Source organism: Myodes glareolus, chromosome 5 (genome assembly GCF_982192425.1).
Source record: "Myodes glareolus chromosome 5, mMyoGla1.1, whole genome shotgun sequence".
Classification (NCBI taxonomy): domain Eukaryota; kingdom Metazoa; phylum Chordata; class Mammalia; order Rodentia; family Cricetidae; genus Myodes; species Myodes glareolus.
The window spans coordinates 2,198,356-2,219,431 of NC_142030.1; the positions used below are offsets into that span (position 1 = coordinate 2,198,356).

Below are 21,076 nucleotides of genomic sequence, written 5' to 3' on the forward strand. Positions count from 1 at the left end.
TTGTTTTTCATCTGAGTCTTGGAGTTCAAATTCTAAGCTAGGGCAGACACTCTGAGACCCAGATGCAGCACTCTGCACGGCCTGTCTCCATTGCTCACAGCCAGAGATCGAAGTAGGACTGAGCCCTTCCCAGAAGAGCATTGCCCAGACCGTTAACAAACCTAACACCTCATTCTTCCCATTGGAAAAACCCAAATGTCAGGAAGATTGTGGTAAACAAGACCATCTCTTTTTACGTCAGAGTATATCCTAAGTGCCTAGCTCCCTCCAGGTCGTCTTCAGAGAAGGAAATGAGAAAAGAAAGACCTTCCACCCTGAGTCCACCATGGAGTCGTGCGCTCATCCACCCCGCAGAGCAGGTGGCGTGAGTGGGGAGAACACCTGACAACCATTCTTTCATGGAATCCCTAGGCTTTCCATGTCACCAGCTTCCCCTTTGACGCTCACTTTATGAGCTTTAACTCCACAGGCTGGGTGACTTTCAGACCTTGGCACCCATTTCTATTTAGATATCAGACGGGTTCCTAGGCAACCAGTCAGTTCCTCTCCCTCTTTCTTCCCCCAGCAGGGAGCCAGCCGACTGTACCAGCAGAACAAGTCAGACAGAGCTCAATTCAGGACAGATCAGTGCTTGAGGAACTTTGGTGAAAGCAAGGGGGGGGTGTGTAAGAACAATACAGAAGGGTCCTGTTTCAGGCAGTTTTGTCTTATAAAAGTAGAGGAATGTAATCAAGTCAGAGTTTTAAGGCTGAATGCAATCGGTCATCACCCCAAACCTCATTTATTTACAAGCGATACATCTGAAGCCCTCAAGTCACGTGACCTGCCTCATGGAAGCTGCAGCTAGAACTCTGGTGTCTAAACTCCCAAATCAAATCTCTCCTACACCCACTGTGGAAGATGTAAAAAAGGAACCCCTTGGAGGGATTGGGATCTTGATAAATTAGAGCAACTTTTAAAACTAGGCATATTTGGAAAGTCACAGACTTCTAATGACGTTAGAGAAAGGAGACTTAGAAGTTGGTTAAAGGTGAATAAAAAAATCCATCTGTACAATATAAAAAAAGAGAGAGGAGAGAGAAGAGGACACACACAGCAATCGGGATCACTGGGCAGGCAGGGCAGGGGGCAGCTGCATGCTGGGGGCAGGCTGCATGGGCTGCCAGCTCTCCTGGGTCTGAAGGATGCGGTACAGCTGCTTGAGCTGAGCAACGATGTTGTCTTTGATGTCTGGGGTGGAGATCTGCAGTCGAACGCTGCCGCTGTCAAAGGACCGGGTGAAATCGCCAGAAAACATCTCGTAGATCATCCGAGCCACCACTGGAATGACCTGTTCAGGCGACAGCACACGAGTTTTTGCTGACGAACGGACATTTTTCAGTAGCAGAAGAGCCCCAACATTGATGAAGAACCACCGAGGCCCCGGGAAGGCCCCTCCCCACCCAAACTTGGATTTTCACTCATCAAGATTCACCTAGAAGATGGCTGATTCAAGGTAAGGAACCTGAATGTGGCACCAATTCACATGCCTAGCTAGATGGCTGCTTACTTAGAAAACTAAATCAGGTGACATTCACGGCCTGTCTTGGCGCCTAACTCCATGTGACATCCACGGCCTGTCTTGGCGCCTAACTCCATGTGACATCCACGGCCTGTCTTGGCGCCTAACTCCATGTGACATCCACGGCCTGTCTTGGCGCCTAACTCCTAAGTCCCCAGTAGACTTGCTACCATCCCCAGAACATGGCTACATCTTACAAGCATGGCCAAAACTTTTTATAAAACGAGATGGAAAATGTTACACCTCATAAGACATTAGCAAGCCCCCAACATCAGCAGGAGAATGAAAGGCAGGGTGTCCATTACACTGTCCGCCCATGGTAAGAATGATAAGAATGTGGTACTGTCCAGCACAGTCCTACTGTGCAAAGCTTAAATCTGCCGCGTCTCTGAGGGCATGAAAATACATACGCATCAGCAGATGCTCAGCCAGGACTCATCTCAGCCGAGGGCTGAACCCCCGGCACAGAGAAGTGCTGCCCACATTGCCGGCACGGTCTTATCTCCTCACCTGAACCAAGATGAGCTTCCTCTCCAGGGGCTTCCCATCCGGCCATTCTTCCCCAAAGCAGAGGTAGATCTCAAACGGTGGCTGCTTCTCTATCTGTCCTTTCTGGTGGGCAATGAGCTCTGCAGAAGATGGGAAAGCGTTTCTGGACCATTCTCTAACCATCATCTTTCATGCAGCCAGTACAGCAACCACAAGCCACATGTAGCTATTAATTTTAAATTAATCAAATAACTCCTTGATCATATCAGTCACATTTACATGCTCACAAGACATATGTGGCCAATGGATACCAAATTGGATAGGGCAAAAATACAACTTTTCTATCATTTCAGAGGGTTCTACTGGACACTGAGAAGGTATCAAGCCACACTGTAAATTCACATCTCAATATTTTTTCTAAATTTTCCTCCTTAAATTAATCACTCAAAGATTTCCTGAGAGAAGACAGGAGTTTTACTGACTACGATGAGCCTGCCATGGTGAAAGATAACCTAACATTTGGGGGACAGGGGGAACCGTCAGGACTATTTCCTCTGTCCCTGACATAACCAACCTCAAAACACCTTCCATGCTGACAGCTTTGGAGAGCAACTCCCTTTGTGGCTGTCTGAGTCCTTGTCCTAGCTTAGAACCAGGGCTCTCTTCTCCCTTGACTTTTTGCTATACAAGGAAAGCTTAGGAGCGGGAGGAGGAGGAAGGAGAAAAATCTCCAGGGGCATCTTCCAGTGTCAATCTTCTAAAAGGAGACTCACCACTCAGGAATGTTTCCAGACAAAACAACTTGACCTTCTTCTGCCTCTCAATCAGGTTAGGAGCAGCCAGCGAGGGGGCACATGGCCCAGACCAGTACACTTTGCACTGGCACAGCCGAATGGCATAAATGGCGTGTCCGCTGACCTCCAGGATCAGTCCCCTGTCCATGACATCCAACAGCTTACTGGTGAACAGCTTCTGCTTCTCGTTGGTGATGTGCTCTGGACCCGGGAACTTGACCTGCTCCAGGCTGACAGGACCAAAGAGCTCCTCCTGGTCAGGCATGGGGCCCAGGTCCCCATAGAAGAGCCGGCAGCCCTGAGGGTTGCTCACCGTCATGGTTTGCCCATACTCTTTCCCGCGGTACTGAAACTTGATGTCCAAGTCAGTCACTACAAGGTGAGAGATGACAGTGAGTCCTGTTGCTCTGCTCTGTGTCCATCCCTAACTCATGTGAGTCCACCAAGATCAAGCCATCCTTCAACCAGCTCTCAGGAAGGCAATTGCCATAGTTATCCTTCCTGCAATAAAGGGAGATGTCAACACACCCCGGGACGGTCACACCAAAGGATGCCCTGAGGCAGAGCTTAAGGCCCTGCTGCTCTCTGCTCATTGGCCACAGCCTCGGGGCCAGAATCTAATACACACACACACACACACACACACACACACACACACACACACTGATAGTTCTGGTATCCCAGGTCACACCAAATTAAAGATACAATGGCAACATTTGGGGGGGGGATGGGTAGCTACTGGCCACATGTATCTGCTGAGCACACTTGGTAATCAATGTGACCAAGGATCTATTTGACATCAATTAATTTAAATTAATAATCACACACAGCTATTGGCTACTGTGTGGTGCAGCACGGAAAATGGCGTCTATTGAATGGATAGAGAATGATCCTACCAATTATATCTCCAGAGCATAGACCACAGAAGGAGCTAAAACCTCAAGTGTCTGGTTTGAATCTCACTTTTTTTTTTCTGAGACAGGGTCTCACGTACCCCAAACGAGGCTTGAACTCACTATGCAAATAATGATGTTGAAGTCCTGATCCTTCCACCTATAGTTCCTGAGTGCTGGGATTGCAGGTGTATGCCACCTTACCTGTTTCTATGTAGGGCTGGAAATCAAAACCAGGGCTTGCTGCATCCCAGGAAAGCACTGTACCAACCGAGCTACACCTTAGTCCTGCATCTGACTTTTTAAATAACTGGCAAAATACCAAGCCATCCTTCTGAAAATCATGTGTGCTAGCATGTGCTATAAAAGGAGGCCCACTGAGAAGTGCCTTTTCACTCAACAAGTCTCCACTGACTCCGACAGGACTCGTCAAAGCTGCTTTGCCCCTCAGAGAGGATTTTAGGTCCATGCCCCAGTGTGAGAAGATGACAGGGCAGTGAAGTTGATTCTTCACCCAGATAAATGTGTACCTAATTCAGAGTCCTAAGTCCCTCAAAATCAAGAGCCTTGGGTGACCAAGTTCATAGCCTCGTAGTTCCCTGTCTTACAGCAGACCTTGTCCCTAAAGCCTCAAGACAGAACGGCAGCAATTAGCTGAAGCTCCCACACATCATAGCAGCTACACGGGCAAGAAGGCTAGCATGTTTCACTTCCCTGCTAACTCATCCAACAGCTCACAAGAACACACACAGAGCACATGGGTTGGCCAGGTAGCTATTCTAGACACAGCAGAAATGGAGGCAGAAGAGGCCTGGGCGTGTGACTCAGCAGCACGGTGCTTGCCCAGCACGCAAGAAGCTCTCGTCTGATTCCTAACCCTTCCGGAAAAGCAGAGAAGGAAGTGGGAGTCGAGAGGAAAGGTCATGTAATAAGAGACGAAGCCCCAGCAATAAAAAGCAGGCTCACTTACTGGGGAGAGAGCTGATCCACAGCTCCGGAGAACTGTAGAAGGGCTGAATGGGCGCCTGGGGCACTTCCATCTCCAGAGGTTCTGTTTTGGTCCACACTGACTCCGGGCTGCAGTTGCCCACACTGCAGTTGTTACCCACGCTAGCTGGTGCCATGGGAGAACCTAGGACAAAAGAAAGTGACTAACACAGGGGCACAATATCTGTCACCTGGTCTGTGGTTCAGAGAACAGGGAAGGTCCACAGACAGGAGTCAACGAACCATAACCTGGTATGACCGCCCAGCCTAGCAGATCCCATGACTCATGACTCAGTGGCTAACCCAGCTCCTGCTTCCGAGTCATTTTCTTTCTCCCATACCTCATATGAGGCTCTTTATTTGCTAAAGATCAGATGGAGACGAGGGAGTTTACTCTGGAAATTGAACTGGAAAGGCATGGCTGGAAGGTGCTCTGCTGCTTAATCTGTACACAATGACAATGTCTTCATAAGGGAAGCACTGCACTGTGCGTACATGGTGACTCGATGTCTTCATAAGGGAGCACTGCACGGTGTGTACAGATGACTCAATGTCTTCATAAGGGGAGCACTGCACTGTGTGTACAGATGACTCAATGTCTTCATAAGGGGAGCACTACACGGTGTGTACAGATGACTCAATATCTTCATAAGGAGAACACTACACGGTATGTACATGACGACTCAATGTCTTCGCTAGGGGATCACTGCACGGTTTGTACATGGTGACTCAATGTCTTCACAAGGGGAGCATTGCACGGTACGTACATAGTGACTTGATGTCTTCATAAGAGGAGCACTACATGGTGTGTACAGGTGACTCAATGTCTTTAGAAGGGGAGCACTGCACGGTGTATACATGGTGACTTGATGTCTTCATAAGAGGAGCACTACATGGTGTGTACAGGTGACTCAATGTCTTTAGAAGGGAAGCACTGCACAGTGTATACATGGTGACTTGATGTCTTCATAAGAGGAGCACTACATGGTGTGTACAGGTGACTCAATGTCTTTAGAAGGGGAGCACTGTACGGTGTATACTTGGTGACTTGATGTCTTCACAAGGGGAGCACTACATAGTGTGTACATGGTGACTCAATGTTTTCATAAGAGGAGCACTGCACGGTGTGTACAGGTGACTTGATGTCCCATAAGGGGAGCGCCACTGGCTCAGCCAACTGTCTTCAAGTGAGTGTCAATGTACAGTCAATGTACAACACAATGTTCTAGTAATACAAATTCATTTTGTGATCATAAACTGTCTAATTTGAGAACTAGCTTCTCTTCTAGAGGACCTGGGTTCAATTCCTAGCACCCACATGGCGGCCACAACTGTCTGTAACTCCACTTCCAGGAGATCCAACACCCTCTTCTGGCCTCCGCATGCACCAGGTCCACATATGGTATACAGACATGCCGTCAAGATTCCAACACACATAACATTTAAAAATAAAAGTAAAAATCAATTTTTGAAAAGTTGCCTGGAAAGTATCAATACTTAAGAACCTAGCTAGATTTGTCTATATCAGTGAATAAGCTGGAAGGCTCAGGGACAGGATTCAAGGAAAATCTTTCAATTGATTATCTTCTTATACAGACAGAGAGAGAGGCAGATGGATCTTTGAGTTCAAGACCAGCCTGGTCTATATGACAAGTTTAGGCCAGCCATGGAGCTACATAGTATCCTATCTAAAAAAAACAAAAAACAAAAAAAGAAGAAGGAAGAGTAAGGATGGGCTGTCTTATTCCCTGGTTCTAGGTGCAGACCCCCAAACAATAAGAAAGCATCTTGGCTTACTGAATTTTCTAGGTGGCAAAAGTTATCTCATCTGACCCACAGCGTCCACATAGCGTAAGATGGGCTTGTCGCCAGTCATTCGGCCAGCATTTCCATGGGCAGATACAGTGCGGATGCTACAAGAGGACAACCCAGGGCACCATGGGGATCCTCGGATGAGCGTCTCCAGACTCAGACCCTGCTGCCACACAGCAATCCCAGCCTCTCCACTCGTTCCTCTGTCTTGGAGAGTTGGATTCAAAAGTCCATACGAGAGGGTGTTGCCATAGCAACTCCAGAAAGCTGTTATGCAGGACTCAGGAAGGTCTACTTTTCTGTTTTTCTTTTTAACTCTTTTTTAACTCAGTTTTAAAAAAAAAAACAAAAACTAACTGGCCTAAGCCCGGGCATATTCTCCCTAAAATACTGGGCTTTTTTACTCTTTCCTTGAAGTCCCTCATACTCCACCATGTGGCTGACCATGTTTGCTAAAAATGTCAGCTCAATCCCAACAGCGTGGCTTCCTCCCATCCTCTTCTCCATCTTCCTCCTCCTGGAGGTTGTCAAGATTTACAGCTGTCCAGGGAGTTTTCTTTTAAACGCTAGTAAAATTGTCAAAAGCTTTCAAAATCAAAACCCCATAAAAAAAGAGTCTTACAGCTAAACCTACCAGAGCCAAGGGCCAGCGGCTAGAATCAAGTTTTCCACAACTTGGCTTCAGCAGAGCGGACTCTGCTAAGCACATGACTCAGAAGTCATGCAAGGAAGACTACTGGGAATTTAACTACAATTCATAAATGGGATCTATCACGTACCCAAATTCATCATTCATCAGTAATAAATTATGCATTTTTTGTTTGTTTGTTTTTTTCAAGACAGGATTTCTCTGTAGCTTTGGAGCCTGTCCTGGAACTTGCTCTTATAGACCAGGCTGGCCTCGAACTCACAGAGATTCACCTGCCTCTGCCTTCCGAGTGCTGGGATTAAAGGCATGCACCACCACCGCCCAGCTTAAATTGTGCCTTTTTATTTCCTCGAATTGGATGTTCTCTAGAACCCACACGCCTGCATTGGAATAACTGAGGCATCTGAGCTCTCCCACCTATTAACAAACCAGCAGCCTGGCTGGGGAACTCGCCACTGCACCCCCAACACAATGGTAGCTGACGGATCAATAATCCCAAGACCAAAGCCAGTTACATCCTCCTCGCCCCTGCGCAGCATCGGCCACCCCACTCACCGTTGATGTTCAGGAAGGGGAAGGTGTCCTGGATAGGGACGTGGTGCTGTGACTGGTCAAGCTCATCCTCCTCATCGTCTTCATCCACATCATTATCTTTCTCATCCCAAGGAGCCGACCCTGTGGATCCTATCCACGACACATGAGTCCACAGAAGGGCGGTCTGTCTCATTGTCATCTCAACAGCTCACCCACCACCCAGGCTAGAGACACCTCAGGCTCAGGATGCACCCACAAGCCCTAGCTGGTTCTAATTCCTTCTACAGAGTCTGAACTCAAGTTCTTATCTTGCCTTAGAAATCCCTATATGTCGGGGCTGGAGAGATGGCTCTGAGGTTAAGAGCACTGCCTGTCCTTCCAGAGGTCCTGAGCTCAATTCCCAGCAACCACATGGTGGCCTACAACCATCTATAATGAGATCTGGTGCCGCCTTCTGGCATACAGGTATGCATGCAGATAGAACACTATACATAATAAATAAATAAGTAGACCTTATAAAAAGAAATCCCTATGCTTTACTATAGTGACACAAAAGCCTTCTACATATCAACATTCCCTTTAAGGGCTCCAAAACCCTCACTTTCCATCTGTGTGAGCCACATATGAGGGAGGCACAAACATCATCATGCCAGGGCCTTGCGTTCGTTGTGCATGGAGGACTGGGCGGCATGCTCTCAGCAGAGGTACTCTAGAAACTAAACTACCAGTCACCCAGCGTCTATAGAGAATACAACACCTTTCCCAGATCTTTTGAAAGAGGCAGAATAAGAGTTCACATCTAGAAATAGAAGAAATGGAGGCTCAAATGCCCAATAGCTCAATTCAAGCCCAGCAGAGGTAGAGCGATAAGAGCCGGGTTTGGAGTGCAATCCCTCTCCTTCTTACTCCTTCATCCCTACCCTCGAGTCCCCAGAGAGGCTGCCCGACCAGCAGAACTGTACCCTCATCTGCCTGAAGCACTCACCATGTAAATGCTTACATCATATGCTCTCTCTGAGCTCTTCCTAGGGAACGGCCTGATCTCAACCCGTCTCTTTAAGAGCCCGACTCTGGGTCTGCCCAAGCCTCGAGCCTCACCTGGGTTGATGACGGAGCCCTGAGGTTGGGGGATGTCACACACTTGGTAGATCTTCACAGGATTCATGGGCACCTCCTTGGTGCCATCATACATCAAGTTGAATTCCCTGCTTTTGTTGAGAGCACAGCGGAGCTGAGCCTTCCATTTAGCCGGGTCAGGGTCATCCACTCCTTCCTGGTACTTTCCAGTCTCCACAGCCCAAGCCTGGGAAATGAGACAGCATGAGGGCTGACCACTATGGAGAACCACCGTCAAGCATGTGTGCACCCCTTTCACATGTGTCCCCATGGATGCACACACTTGCACATACATCCATGAGTGCTCTACAGTTTCAACACCAATGTAGAGACTGCAGTGGGTAATGCGACCTTAGGACTAACCAAGGCAGGACAAAAGGAAATCAGCTTTGAAAGGAGCCTGAGTTCAGGCTTGAGCACCAGCTCCTGTCCAGACAACAATGCTGAAAATGGAAGCCTGGGGCAACACTGTATAGTAGGGCTGTAGGTAGTCCTTTTCTTCTCTTCCTTTTTCTCTCTCCCTTAAAAGGTTTGTTTAAGATTTTGATTTTTTAATTATGTCTATTTGGCACATGGGGGTGTTCATGTATGTGCTGGTGCCCTCCGATGACGGAAGAGATTGCGGGACCCCCTGGAGCTGGAGTTATCGGCTGCTGTGAGCTGCCCCGCCTGGGTGCTGGGAGCTAACCTTGGGTACTCGGCAGAGCGGCATGCTCTCCTCACCACTGAGTCAGCTCTCCAGCTCCTGTCTCTTTTTTGTAAAAGACGCGATCTCGCTATGCAGCCCCACGCTGGACTCAGCTCCAAGTCCTCCTTCCTGAGCCTCCACAGTGATGAACATGAAGTGTGCTACACCTCACCAGGCTCTCTTTTAAAGAAGACTACCTCACACAACACTAAGTACGACGAAAGGTAATGGAGGATGATACAAGGACTTTCAGAAGCCCGGTATGGTGCTGTCTGCCTGTAATCCCAGCACGTAGGAGGCCAAAACAGTAGTGAGTTCAAGACCAGCCTGGATTATATAGTGAGACCTTGTTTCAATAAACGCAAAAGTCCTCTAAGAAGCATGCTCTGGAGTTCAACCTACCCCCACCCCAACCTGAAGGCTTCACGCTTTAATAAATCCACACACATCTCTTCCCCGTTCTTCAAACGCCCTTCTCATCGGAAACCTCACGCAGTGGCCTGGTGGTATGGTCTAAAAGACCCCTTTGAACCTTCCTCTGTTTTCCCAGTATAAGAACTCATAGTACCACTGCAGACGAGAGGAAGGAGCTCATCTACCCCATGAGTAGAGGGAAAACTAAAGACGCTGAAGAAGAGACCCAGCCCCTCAGGGGCATCCCGCCCACTCTCCTGCAGGCCGTATGCCCTCAGATCAGTAAGCTTTCTTTCTTCGCGTTCTCTAATGCAGAAGGAAGAGATCTCATTAGAGTCTGTTCCTCAAATAAAAAGAGCACACTAGCCTTTTCTAATTTTTTATTTCCATTACATTTTATTTATTTAGTGTATATAAGTAGGTCTTGGGACTCAAACTCAGGTCATGAGGCGTAGTGACCCGTGCCTTTATTCTCTGACCATCTCACCAGCCCTTCCTGGACCTTTTCAAGTTGACAGGGCAGAGTACTCGCCTAAACTCTTGCTGTAGAGGACATTTTCCTTTTTGATTTTCTGAGATTTTGATTTTCTGAGTCTCACTATGTAGCTCAGGCTGCCCTCAAAAGCTCACAGCAATCCTCCTGCCTCAGCCTCCAGGGTACTGCTATTATAGACAGGCAGCACCACGCCAGAAGACACAGACCTTTTCCTTTAGTTGAAGCGCAACGTTTGCACCCTCTTTTGAGACCTCTGATCTCCTTTGGTCGTGTCCTGAAGAGCAGCGGGGTCTGTAGTGATATTTCATTTGTATTTTAATAAATAAAGCCTGCCTGAAGAGTAAAACAGCTGCACTGATCAGCCTGACAGACCAGGCAGTGGTGACCACACCCTTAACCCCAGTACCCACACTAGTTTGCCATAGAAACCGGGTGGTAGTGGTGCACACCTTTAATCCCAGCCCCAGAGAGGAGTATAAGACAGGAGGAGACAGCTCTCAGATACAGTCTCATTCTGAGATTCCTGGAGACAGCATTGCCATTTCAGACTGAGGTAGAGGTAAAAAAGCCAGTGGCTGCCTTTTTTTTTCTTTTTTCTTTTTTTTTTTTCTTCTTCTTTTTTCTGCTTTTCTGACCTTCAGGTTAAACCCTAATTTCTGTCTCTAGGTTTTTATTAATCATGCTACAGGGATGGGTTAATCTACATCCTCTTCATCTTCCAACTCAGGCTTGCTTCTCCAGTCACCTTCCCGGATCTGCCTTCCTCTGTGCGCTTTGCAGTACAGGATAAAGAATACCAATAATGTGGCTGAGCTGCCCTGTGTGGCACAGCAGGCACCAGGGTGGCTAAGGCTGGCTCCGTCTATCTAACCCCCATAGGGAGTCTCAATTCCACCGTCCCTAATAGCCGAGCTGCACACCTGCCATTACCTGGTCTGCCTGCCTGCCTGCCTGCCTGCCTACCTATGGCCTCCCTGGTCTCCCCTCAGCTTGTCTTTACTTTCTGTGTTCACACTGGCTCTGACTCCATCCAGCTGACGCCAGCTGCAAATTCTGGAAGAAGTCTGTCCATATCTGTGATTCCCTTAAGCCCTGCTTCTTCACGGCACAGCTAGGCTAGCTGTGTCCCTGCATAACCCCGGCTTCCTGCTCACACCCAGCCACCTCCTTATCCAGCTCAGCTGATACAGCAGGAGGGCTGTGCCCTTTACAAGCACAACTTCAGCGTCAAGAAGGGAGGGCCATGGAGCACCGCAAGGGCAAATGCTGTGATGTATACATTGTCATGGGCAAAGGCTGTGATGCATACATTGTCATGGGCAAAGGCTGTGATGTATACATTGTATTTGTTCAAATCCCTGGTCACTGAAAAGGCCCTCTTTGTCTTCCTAAAATGGCTATTAGCTCTACATTTTTATAGTACTTTACAAATATCTCCCCACACTTTATTTGATCTTCATGACAATTCTAAGAAGCAGACAGACTGGCTCCACCCCAGCTTACCAAAGAAAAAACTGGACCCCAGAAAGGTTGCATGCTTTGTTCAAGACCTCCCACGGGGTTGGTCATGATAGAGTTGAGGTGGGGCAGTCCAGTCCCCATTCAGAGTCAGAAGGGGCAAAGGGAACAAAGACAGAGTTACAGGTTCAAATCCTGGAGCTACCACCGATTGGCTGTATGACTAAGCCCCACTGACAGCTTCTATATCTACAACATTGGGTGGGAGAAAGACTTTCCTTGCATGGTCACCATGCAACTTAAAAGGCATTGGGAACACAGGCACCTATTCCATGTTGGTGCCTCATCTCTATATATTACCAAAGGCACAGCAGAGTAAGGAATCTGTGACAGCATCCTCTTTCTCCTGACTATGTGGATGCTCCATCATTATTCTACAGTGTGACAGTATCCTCTCTCTCCTGACATCTCGGATGCTCCGTCAGCATTCTACAGACAGACACACCAACGCAAAGCTTCCTCACACCCTTATGAGTGGGGCTTGCAGGATTAGTCTCTTCTTGTGACCAACCAGACACTTGAACAGTAAACTAAACTCAGAGCAAGGATTCAAGGGATCACATCGACTCAGAGCAAGGCTGCAAGGGTTGCCATTGACTCAGAGCAAAGCTTCAAGGGAAGCCATAGACTCAGAACAAGGTTGCAAGGGATGCCATCAGAGCACGACCCTTTCCCAGTGTCAGCTCCGCCAGTGATGGGCACTGGTTTACCAATATTTTCCTTAACAATTCCATAATCTTCATATCTAAATTAAGTGTGTGTCATTTACACACTTTCAAAGTACTCTCAAGCCAATTTTTTCTCTGTCTCTCCCCTCTACACCTGACATAGGTGGGAAATAACATCATCAAGAGCCCTGGACTCACCTTTTCCACCTTTTTCTGATCCCACAGTCAGGACTAGATCGCAGCACAGCCTTCCAGCGTATAAGCAAGGAAGAAAGGAAAGACTGACAACACATCCTGAGCTGCAGGAACTCCTGACATGGAAGGGGAAGTTGGTCTAGAGTGGAGAGGTAGCTCCTGGGACTGGGATTGCAACCACAGTGAAACCCTTCCATAACCACTGCCCACTTACTTCTGTCTGAAGTTGAGCTCTGGTTTCTCTTAAATTTAGTAAAGTACAATGTGACTAAATCTCATCTTTAGTTAACTACAATGAGGATCATAGAAGAATTCCTTGCTGTTTAAGAAAACGTAATTAGGGCTTGGGTTGTAGTTTGGTGGTAGTGTGTGTGTGTGTGTGTGTGTGTGTGTGTGTGTGCTCTACATGTACAAAGGCCTGAGCTTGATCCTTAGGAATGAAAGAGAAAAACAATGAGAAGAGGAGTGGGGAGGAAACAGAAGGGGAGGAGAGAAGAGAGAAGAAAGGGGAAAGGGGGAAGGAAGATATTTAAGGAATAAGAGTGTGAGGCTGGAGAGACAGCTCAGCAGTTAAAAATCTACGCTGCTCTTGCAGAGGACCTGAGCTTGGTTTCCAGCACCTACATCAGGCAGCTCACAACCACCAGAAACTCTAGTTCTCAGGATCCAGTGCTTCTGATGCGAACAGCACTTGTACTCGCGCGTGCACATGCACACACACACACACACACACACACATACACACACACAGAGTACCCCCCACATAATTAAAAATAAGAATAAATCTTTAAAAGGAATAAAAATTTAAATCATGCACCTTTAATTTTTAAGCAGAGGTTATTAGTGGTACAAAATATTTAAGATTAAAAGAACAGCTTCCTGAGTGCAGGTGTCTGCATTATCTTATAGGCTACGTGCAAGCCCAGTGACAACCACATGCAATACCCTTGTCAAGTCAGCTGTCCCCAGGCCCAAGTACCTTTCTTCATGGCAAAAACCCTGGGCAAGTGGGTGGGTAACCTTAGTTCTTTTGGAGAAGTCACATCCCACATCCCCTGGGAGTTGAACCACGCCCCCACACCCACACACCCACACCCACACACCCACACATCCCAGATCCACTGGGAGATGAACCGAGTATCTTCCAAACAATGGAAACGTAAAAGACTTCGGCCTCATAGACAGCTTGAGGAGAGGAATCACAATTTGGGCATCTCATTATATACACGCCACCACACCAGAATGCCAGACTAGAGAAAGCTAACAAGCCCAGAATGGCCTCAGAGAACTGGGACAACATTCAACTCAGATGGTAGAAGGAAGTTCATTACCTTAAAGATGGTGTTTTCTTCCTCCTGTTGGGGGCTGTGCCGTGTGGCATGTTTCCAGGGGATCTGAAAGCGTTTAGAATCTCTATGTAGCCAGATGAGACCAGGGTAGAGGCCACTGTCCACCTGGGCCACGAGCCAGGGCTTCAGTCGGACTCTTCGAGGGTGGAGGGCCATGATCTGGGAGTAGGGAGGATGGGAGAATGGGGTTAGCCACCGGGAACTTTCCCAGCCCCTGTTCCCGTGTCCAGCAGCTACAGTTTCGCTAGATTACAGCAAAGAAATTAAATATGCCCATAACCTGTGCCAGAGAGAGGAAGAGAAACGAGGTAAAAGGGTTCTTTTGATTCTCCCTGCAAAGCCATTTATTCTTCATGCTTCAGCCAAATCAGACTTATCATGCGAGCAGATCGCATTTCTTCTATTTAAGTCTTTAAGCAGGGTAATGAAAAGGTGATGTCACCTGCGCTGGAGCAGAGCTTCCTGGCGGGGGAGGGGGGTTCGGCAAAGGAGAGGTGCAATTGCTCTTTTCAACCTTGCCTCGGGAGAGGGAAGTGAAGTTTCAGAAACAGAAAGCATATGGGCCAGAAGCTAAACACATGTCTTTCCAAGAAGACAATGGAAATGAGCTAGGACAGTTCCTTGAGAGAAGCAGGCGAGGGGCGGGCCCGGTTCCAAAGTCCTTGCTTACACGGGTGAGCAAGCAGTCTGTGCACGGAAATCTGAAGAGCTGGGCCCAGACAGCCAAAGAGTCCCAGCTGGTCTCCAGTACCTGAGGGACAACTTGGGACCACTTCTCCGAGATGAGCATGGTAAAACCCTAAGAAGCCCTACACTAACCAAACCCCGTTGTCACAGCCAAGCCCTGTACAGCTAGGTTGGCCTCACTTGGGTCTGTTTATCTCCCCACAGAGGCTGCAGGGAACCAACTGGTTCCAGGCGCCAGGCTGGGTAAAGTCTGCGATTGATTCTCCGAGAAACATGGACGCTGTAGATAACATTGTACAGCAGCCAGCACTCACAGCCCAAAACAAAGGCCTGTGGATCCGGTGCCACTCGCTAACAAACTGTCTGCGGGCGGTGTGACGTCGGCTGTTTTTGGATGTGATCAGGTGTGTTCAGAGTAGTATGGCCGCAGACTCCTCTGGTGTCTTTAGTGTCCTTGTTTTGTTTTTACTTAAGCTAGAAATGGACACCTGGAAAAAGTAAGTCATTCCACAAATATTTGTTCACTAGAGGCCACGCACCAAGCACCGTGTTAATTACTGAACAACGGCTTGGAGTTCCCAGCCCATGTCCCTTCCTTCTGGAGGAAATCTACACTGGAACTGTAAACCCCATGATGGCCTGCATGATGACCTTCTTCACTCCAGAAAACCCCTATCAGGGTCACGGTTCTGAAGCAAAACTAGTTGCACCCACTGAAGACTGTCTTCAGAGAAGCCTAGTCATGGGTGGACCTAACATCACTTCTTTGCCTGGCCAGGTTCCCCACCCTACCCCTGCTCTTCGCCCCCGTGCTGCCCCAAATACAAGGAACTCAACATAACTCGATTTCTGGCACTTTAAGAGCAAGGTATGACCTGAGCCTTCTGACCCAATTAACAAGTACTGCAACTGAAACCTTCCCCTTGGGAGCACAGCTTGCTGGGGCCGGTAAGCAGGGCACAGAGCCTTCTAGAGCCCTCGCTCTTGGCCTTGGTTTGGGATGCTTCACTGGGCATCCCATGGAGCCATTAAACCAGAGCGCATGTGGACACCTGATGGAAAGGGGCTACTACAAGGAGGACCACTGGGAGATCAAGACCAGACTGGGTTCCATGAGACCCCCTCAAAAAGAAATATTTAAAAGGAATCCATACTACAAAGGCAAGAGCTGCCGCCTCCTCCTCCCAGGTCCTATTCCGGCTAGAAGAGGGAGAGGCAGGGACAGGGGAGTCAGAACAAGGGAGGGGACAGCAGACCTCTTAACCCAGCACTGGGCTCTGAGCAGTCACACAGCAGTCCTGATAAGTCCTGACTCTGGGTTTGTCACACATGAGAAATCTTTCTCTTGTCTGACCATATACCCAGAGGGCTTATTATAGTTGATTCATGGCCATCAAAAAAAAAAAAAAAAAAAGAAGATGAAGGCATCCAGCCCATGACAGCAACCTGCACTAGAAAGGCAAGAAGAAGAGCCAGCCCTGGATGCTAATGACTTAGATCTGTATCTGAATTCTCCATGTTCTCCCCAGCTGGACTCACACATGTGTGGTCCCTCAGCCTGCCCTCCTCAGTCTGCCCTCCTCTGCAGCCCTCTATGCCTTCTAAAAGTCAGCCAAGAGATCCTTGCCTGCTCACTGAGATTCTTAAAACAGGCATGGGGAGAGGGTAAAGACAGCCAAGATGTCAGAGAGGAAGTTCAGGAGCTGCGCAGCCCACAACCATGACCGAACATACCGCAGCCTCTCCACTCTGTAGCACACATAGCCACGCATCGAGGAAGACATCGTAGTGCTTGTCCTGCACTTTGTACGCTTCTCTATATGTTCTTATATATTATCCACATTATGTTTCAATTCCTAGTTATTTTAGAACTGCGGCAGCATTTTTCTACGCCACAGGGCCATGGCACTTCTCAGGAAGAACAGCAGCACCATCTTCCACATCAACAAGGCTTTACAGAGTCCCCCTGAGTGAGCTCACCCTCAGGATCCTAGAAGGAGTGTCAGCCCCGTCTGATGGCTGAGCTGACTGAAGCACAGGGATGTGAAGTGGCTCCTATCTTACCTCGGGTTTGCCCCAGACCCTGCCATTGAGCCCCACACTCTAAGCGCCCCCTACCTCCTACTACACATAAGAGGTCAAATCTAAACCAACAAAGACCCCACCACAATGGGGCGAAGAGATTAAAGGCACCCAGTCTTAAACACACCACTGAGCCTAGCCCGGCCACCTCCAGCTGCCACATGAAAATGGAAGCTCGGTGCCTCTGACAGGTAGGAACCATCCAAGTGGCAAAGCCACCACCCACCTTCTCACTGTACGCAGAGAGCAGGGGCACTTTCAGGCTCCCTGGGGCACTAACTGTCCTCTCATTGCCTGTTCCAGAAGCAGGTCCTTTACAAGAAACATCCCACCACGTCTGCAGCCCCTGCCGGGCCAGTTTCTGGGATCACAGACCTCAAGCTGGAAGGCTGTGGAGGTTTGAGCCAGTTCTCAAAGGCAGCTGTTGGGGCTGTCCTAATTTCCCTGACGGGAACTGAAATACCGGCTCTATGGATTTTAGCCATGCCTGGGAGTAAATTCTGGGCCTCTGATCACATCCACAGGTCCCTCCTCCCGACAGAATTGAAACTGGTGGATGTCAGAGCCTAGTTGTAGGTCATTAGCAACTTCGCCAATCCCTGCCCAAGCACCTTCGCCCTCTCGCTTCCCTAGCTTCCATCTTGATACCCATCAAGGGAACAGAAAAGGACTGGTGACCGACCACTTTACCACCAAGCAGGCGCCCGCCCGTGAAGCATTGCAGCCCAGGCCTCCCTTCCAGGCAAGTATGGGAGACTTTCCCTGCGACGCCTCCAGCCCCTTCAGGCCAGGAGGGCCTCACCCGCAGAGCCGCCACGCCTAGCGCCACCCTCCCCAGCACCTAGCTTGGCTACCTGGAACTCCGTGGACCTCTCCCAGGCCCAGCCCGTGAGTGCTAAGACACTTGGAAAAAGGAAAACAAGTCGGCCAAAGTCCTGGGTCATCCTTACCTTAGTTTCCCCTAAACCGCCACTAGGACCCCAGGACCTCAGAGCCTGGAAAGTCCCTGCTGGGATACAAGGAGTCAGTCACCAATCTAGCTAGTTAAAACCGGAGGGGCTGGGGTGGAGGATGCCTTCACTCCATCCAACCGCAGAGCAGGCAGGGCAGAGAACGAGCTCGTTCCGCGAGAAGGGAAAGAGTGTCCAGTCTGTGTGAGATCAGCAGGGGCCCGGTGCCGCCCTTAAGCTACATGGAGAAAGGTACCCAGAACCCTGCCTGGTGCGGGACACGAAACAGTGCCCAAGCCAGCTCCACCGCCCACACCAACTCCAGGGGACCCGGCCCCACCCGTCAGGTGTCTCTACTCGATCACGGTGGCCTGCCGACGCCAGCGTCCCCACCTGATCTCAGTCGGTGTCCAGGAGCAGGTGTACAGGAGTTCACGCCGCCACAGCACAGCAGTCCCCCCGACGACTAGGCGCGGCTGGGAACCGCGGGCTCCTCGGCGGCCCGCACAGGCCCGCACCTGCCCACCTAGGTGCCCGAAGCTCAACGCCGAGCCCAGGTTGCAGCGGCCCCTGAGCCGTCTGGCCACGCCCTCCAGGTGTGGCCACATCCCCCGGAGATCAGGATTGGTGCATTACAAGAAATCTGATACTTTGCGTTCTCGGGCCGCGGGCCCCGCCTTGCCAGTTCTACGCCGCTGCCACCGAGCGAGGGAGCGGTGCCTGCGTGGGCCTCGCCCTGCGCGTGTCCGATGGTCCTGGGGACCCGGGAGGTTAGGAGGTCACGTGGAACTAGGAGGACGTCGGTATTCCCGAAGTGACCCTGCACAAGTGAGGGTTTTGAGACTGGGCACCACAACTAGCTTAGGGACCTGTGTCAGTGGACTCGGCTTTGAGAAGCTGCACCAGGACCTGTCAATGTGGCCTCCTGGATTGTCTGTGCAACCCCGGGTTCCACCTTACGTTCTCATCTATTTGAAGAACACTGCAATTTCCGCTTTTTCCATTCTCCAGGAAGTGCTAGTTGAAAGCACAGGCTCTGGAGCCAGCTGTGGGGTTCAAACCCCCAACTTTATCAGGCACTAGAGACTCGAAAAAGTTTTCTCAACTGTCTAGGCTTCTGTTCCTTTTTTGTAGATTGACATTGCTAAAGGTGCCTGCCTTGTGGGGTATGTGGGCATTCGGTAAGTGTCTAAAGGACGTAGCACTCTCGGTTATTATTGAAGTGACGGTAGAATATCCCATAGTGCCTGGCAGAGTAAGAAGATGTCACCTGGAGTTCAAGTCCTGCATGCCTGAAGACTGTCACCCACCGCCCCCATCAATAGACCACCTATGAAAGCAGTGTCCAGCCAGTGAGGCAAATACCTCACCCCCAAATACCTCTGTCACAAGGAGATGGAACACAGGCAAGGCACTTAGGAGGAAGGTTCAGGGTGGAACACCTCTGTAGATTGTTTCCATAGTATATCATGGCCCCGGGTAAGAACCTCTAGCAGTAATAAAGGACTTCCCCTCACTCAAGGGACTCAGGCAAGCAAGAAGATTGAGACTTCAAACTAGCTGATACAGCATAGTGTGAAGGTTAGAACCAGCATCTGAACACCAGAGGACAGGCCTCTGGACATGTGTGTAAGGGATTGTGTAGATTAAGGTTAGCCCCTGAGAGTGTTTGTGAGGGGCTGTCTTATTAAACGTAGCGATGTGGGAAGACCCAACTTAATTGCGAGCAGGACCAATCCCTGAGCAGGGCTTTCTGGACTGCATAGAATGGAGACACTAAGCCTCGCTTTAACGTGCGTGCATTCAGTGCTCTGTGCTCTTGACTAAGGATGCAGCAAGCTCCCAGACCTTGAAATCCCGGTAGCGACAGACTGTATGCATACCAGAATAAACTCTTTCCCCCTCGAGTTGCTTTTCCTGGATATTTTATCGCAACAATGGAAAGGAAAATAAGACAGCAAGTTGGAGACCAGCCTGCTGGGATCCATAGTGAGATCCTGTCTCATAAATAAATAAATAAATAGATAGATAGATAAATAAATAAATAAATAAAGGCAAGGAGGGAGAAACTGTGGCCTGGTGATGTGAGAAGTTGAGTGTGGAGCCCTGTAACTCTATGTTCTGGCCCCCAGGATCAGAGGGCAGTTTTATTTGGTTGCTTAAAGGTATGATGGCATTAAAATGAGGTCATTGTGTTGGCCCTAATCCAATACAACTGCTGTCTTTACAAAAGGAAGAGAACTGAACACAGACAGCATAGAACAAATACGATTCAGAGATAAAGGAGATGCTTGAAGTCAAAGGCAGAGACCTAGAATTGCTTTCTTCTTACAGCCCTTGGCTTAAATGACACCGCAGCATTGCCCTTCCGAACGCCTGAATGACAAGGTAGTAAGTCACCTGGCTATGGTATCTATTCTGGTGATCGTAGTGAATTCACATAAGTTGGTTGGAGAGCCCTGGATTGGTGACAAACCTGGTTTTCTCCTGGTTCCAACTCAGCTTGGGATGGCAGCAGGGCCCTAAGGCATGACTCAGCCCACCTCCCTGTCAGTCACTGCCTGTGGTCACTCTTCCCTCTGCTCAGGGGAAGAGCTGGCTCATCAGCCCAGCCCACTGTGACAGATGCTCAGGAAAGCTCAGGTCTTCCCTGGGGGTGGGGAGGAGGAGGCTGGTCCTTGAGATCAAGCAAATGCTGAGTGTGTGTGTGTGTGTGTGTGTGTGTGTGTGAACTCCCAAGACTAAAGTGATGTCTCGAGGGTCTTCTGTAGAAGAATTTTTAATGTTGGGGGTTGAGTATGGTATGTGTTTGTAATCCCAGTGTTTGGGAAGTTGAGGCTCGAGAATCATAAATTCAAGACCAGCCTGGACTACATAGTAAGGTTGAGTCTAGTCTCAAAAACAAGATACGTATTTTACAGTGAGGGAAATTTAAGCCAGAAGAGTCTAAATTCTCTAGTCCAGAGGCTGGGGACATAACACACCAGTAAAGTACTCGCCAGGCATATGCAAAGCCCTGGGTTCTACCCCCACCACCGCAAAAGCAAATAGATTCTCTAGTTCAGGGGTGAGATGGGCTTAGAGGGTTTCTTTGGTCCCACACTGCATTCTCAGTGTGGGAAAGTTTCACATAAGCCCCGTCGATCACACTGTGGACAGATACCTGGCCAGCATTCCTGGCTGGCCAGAACTGC

General features: G+C 49.2%; 1 protein-coding gene across 1 annotated transcript; it reads right to left on the bottom strand.

Moving 5' to 3' along the window:
* Nucleotides 1-753: 753 nt before the first annotated feature.
* On the bottom strand, nt 754-18,416 carry Irf6 (interferon regulatory factor 6). The gene is made up of 8 exons (XM_048439356.3): nt 18,276-18,416; nt 14,146-14,322; nt 8,818-9,022; nt 7,741-7,869; nt 4,708-4,869; nt 2,824-3,216; nt 2,072-2,190; nt 754-1,330 (listed from the first exon to the last, which is right to left on the bottom strand). The coding sequence occupies exons 2-8, from the start codon at nt 14,317-14,319 to the stop codon at nt 1,106-1,108; spliced, it is 1,407 nt and encodes a 468-aa protein (XP_048295313.2). The 5' UTR covers nt 14,320-14,322; nt 18,276-18,416; the 3' UTR covers nt 754-1,105.
* Nucleotides 18,417-21,076: the final 2,660 nt, after the last annotated feature.

Excerpts from the sequence above, each read along its gene's own strand:
- Irf6 (XM_048439356.3), bottom strand. The coding sequence starts at position 14,319 with ATGGCCCTCCACCCTCGAAGAGTCCGACTGAAGCCCTGGCTCGTGGCC. Across the intron at positions 9,023-14,145 it reads AAGAAAACACCATCTTTAAG|GCTTGGGCTGTGGAGACTGG; the intron begins GTAATGAACTTC and ends CTCATTTCCCAG. Across the intron at positions 1,331-2,071 it reads GGAAGCTCATCTTGGTTCAG|GTCATTCCAGTGGTGGCTCG; the intron begins GTGAGGAGATAA and ends TCGCCTGAACAG.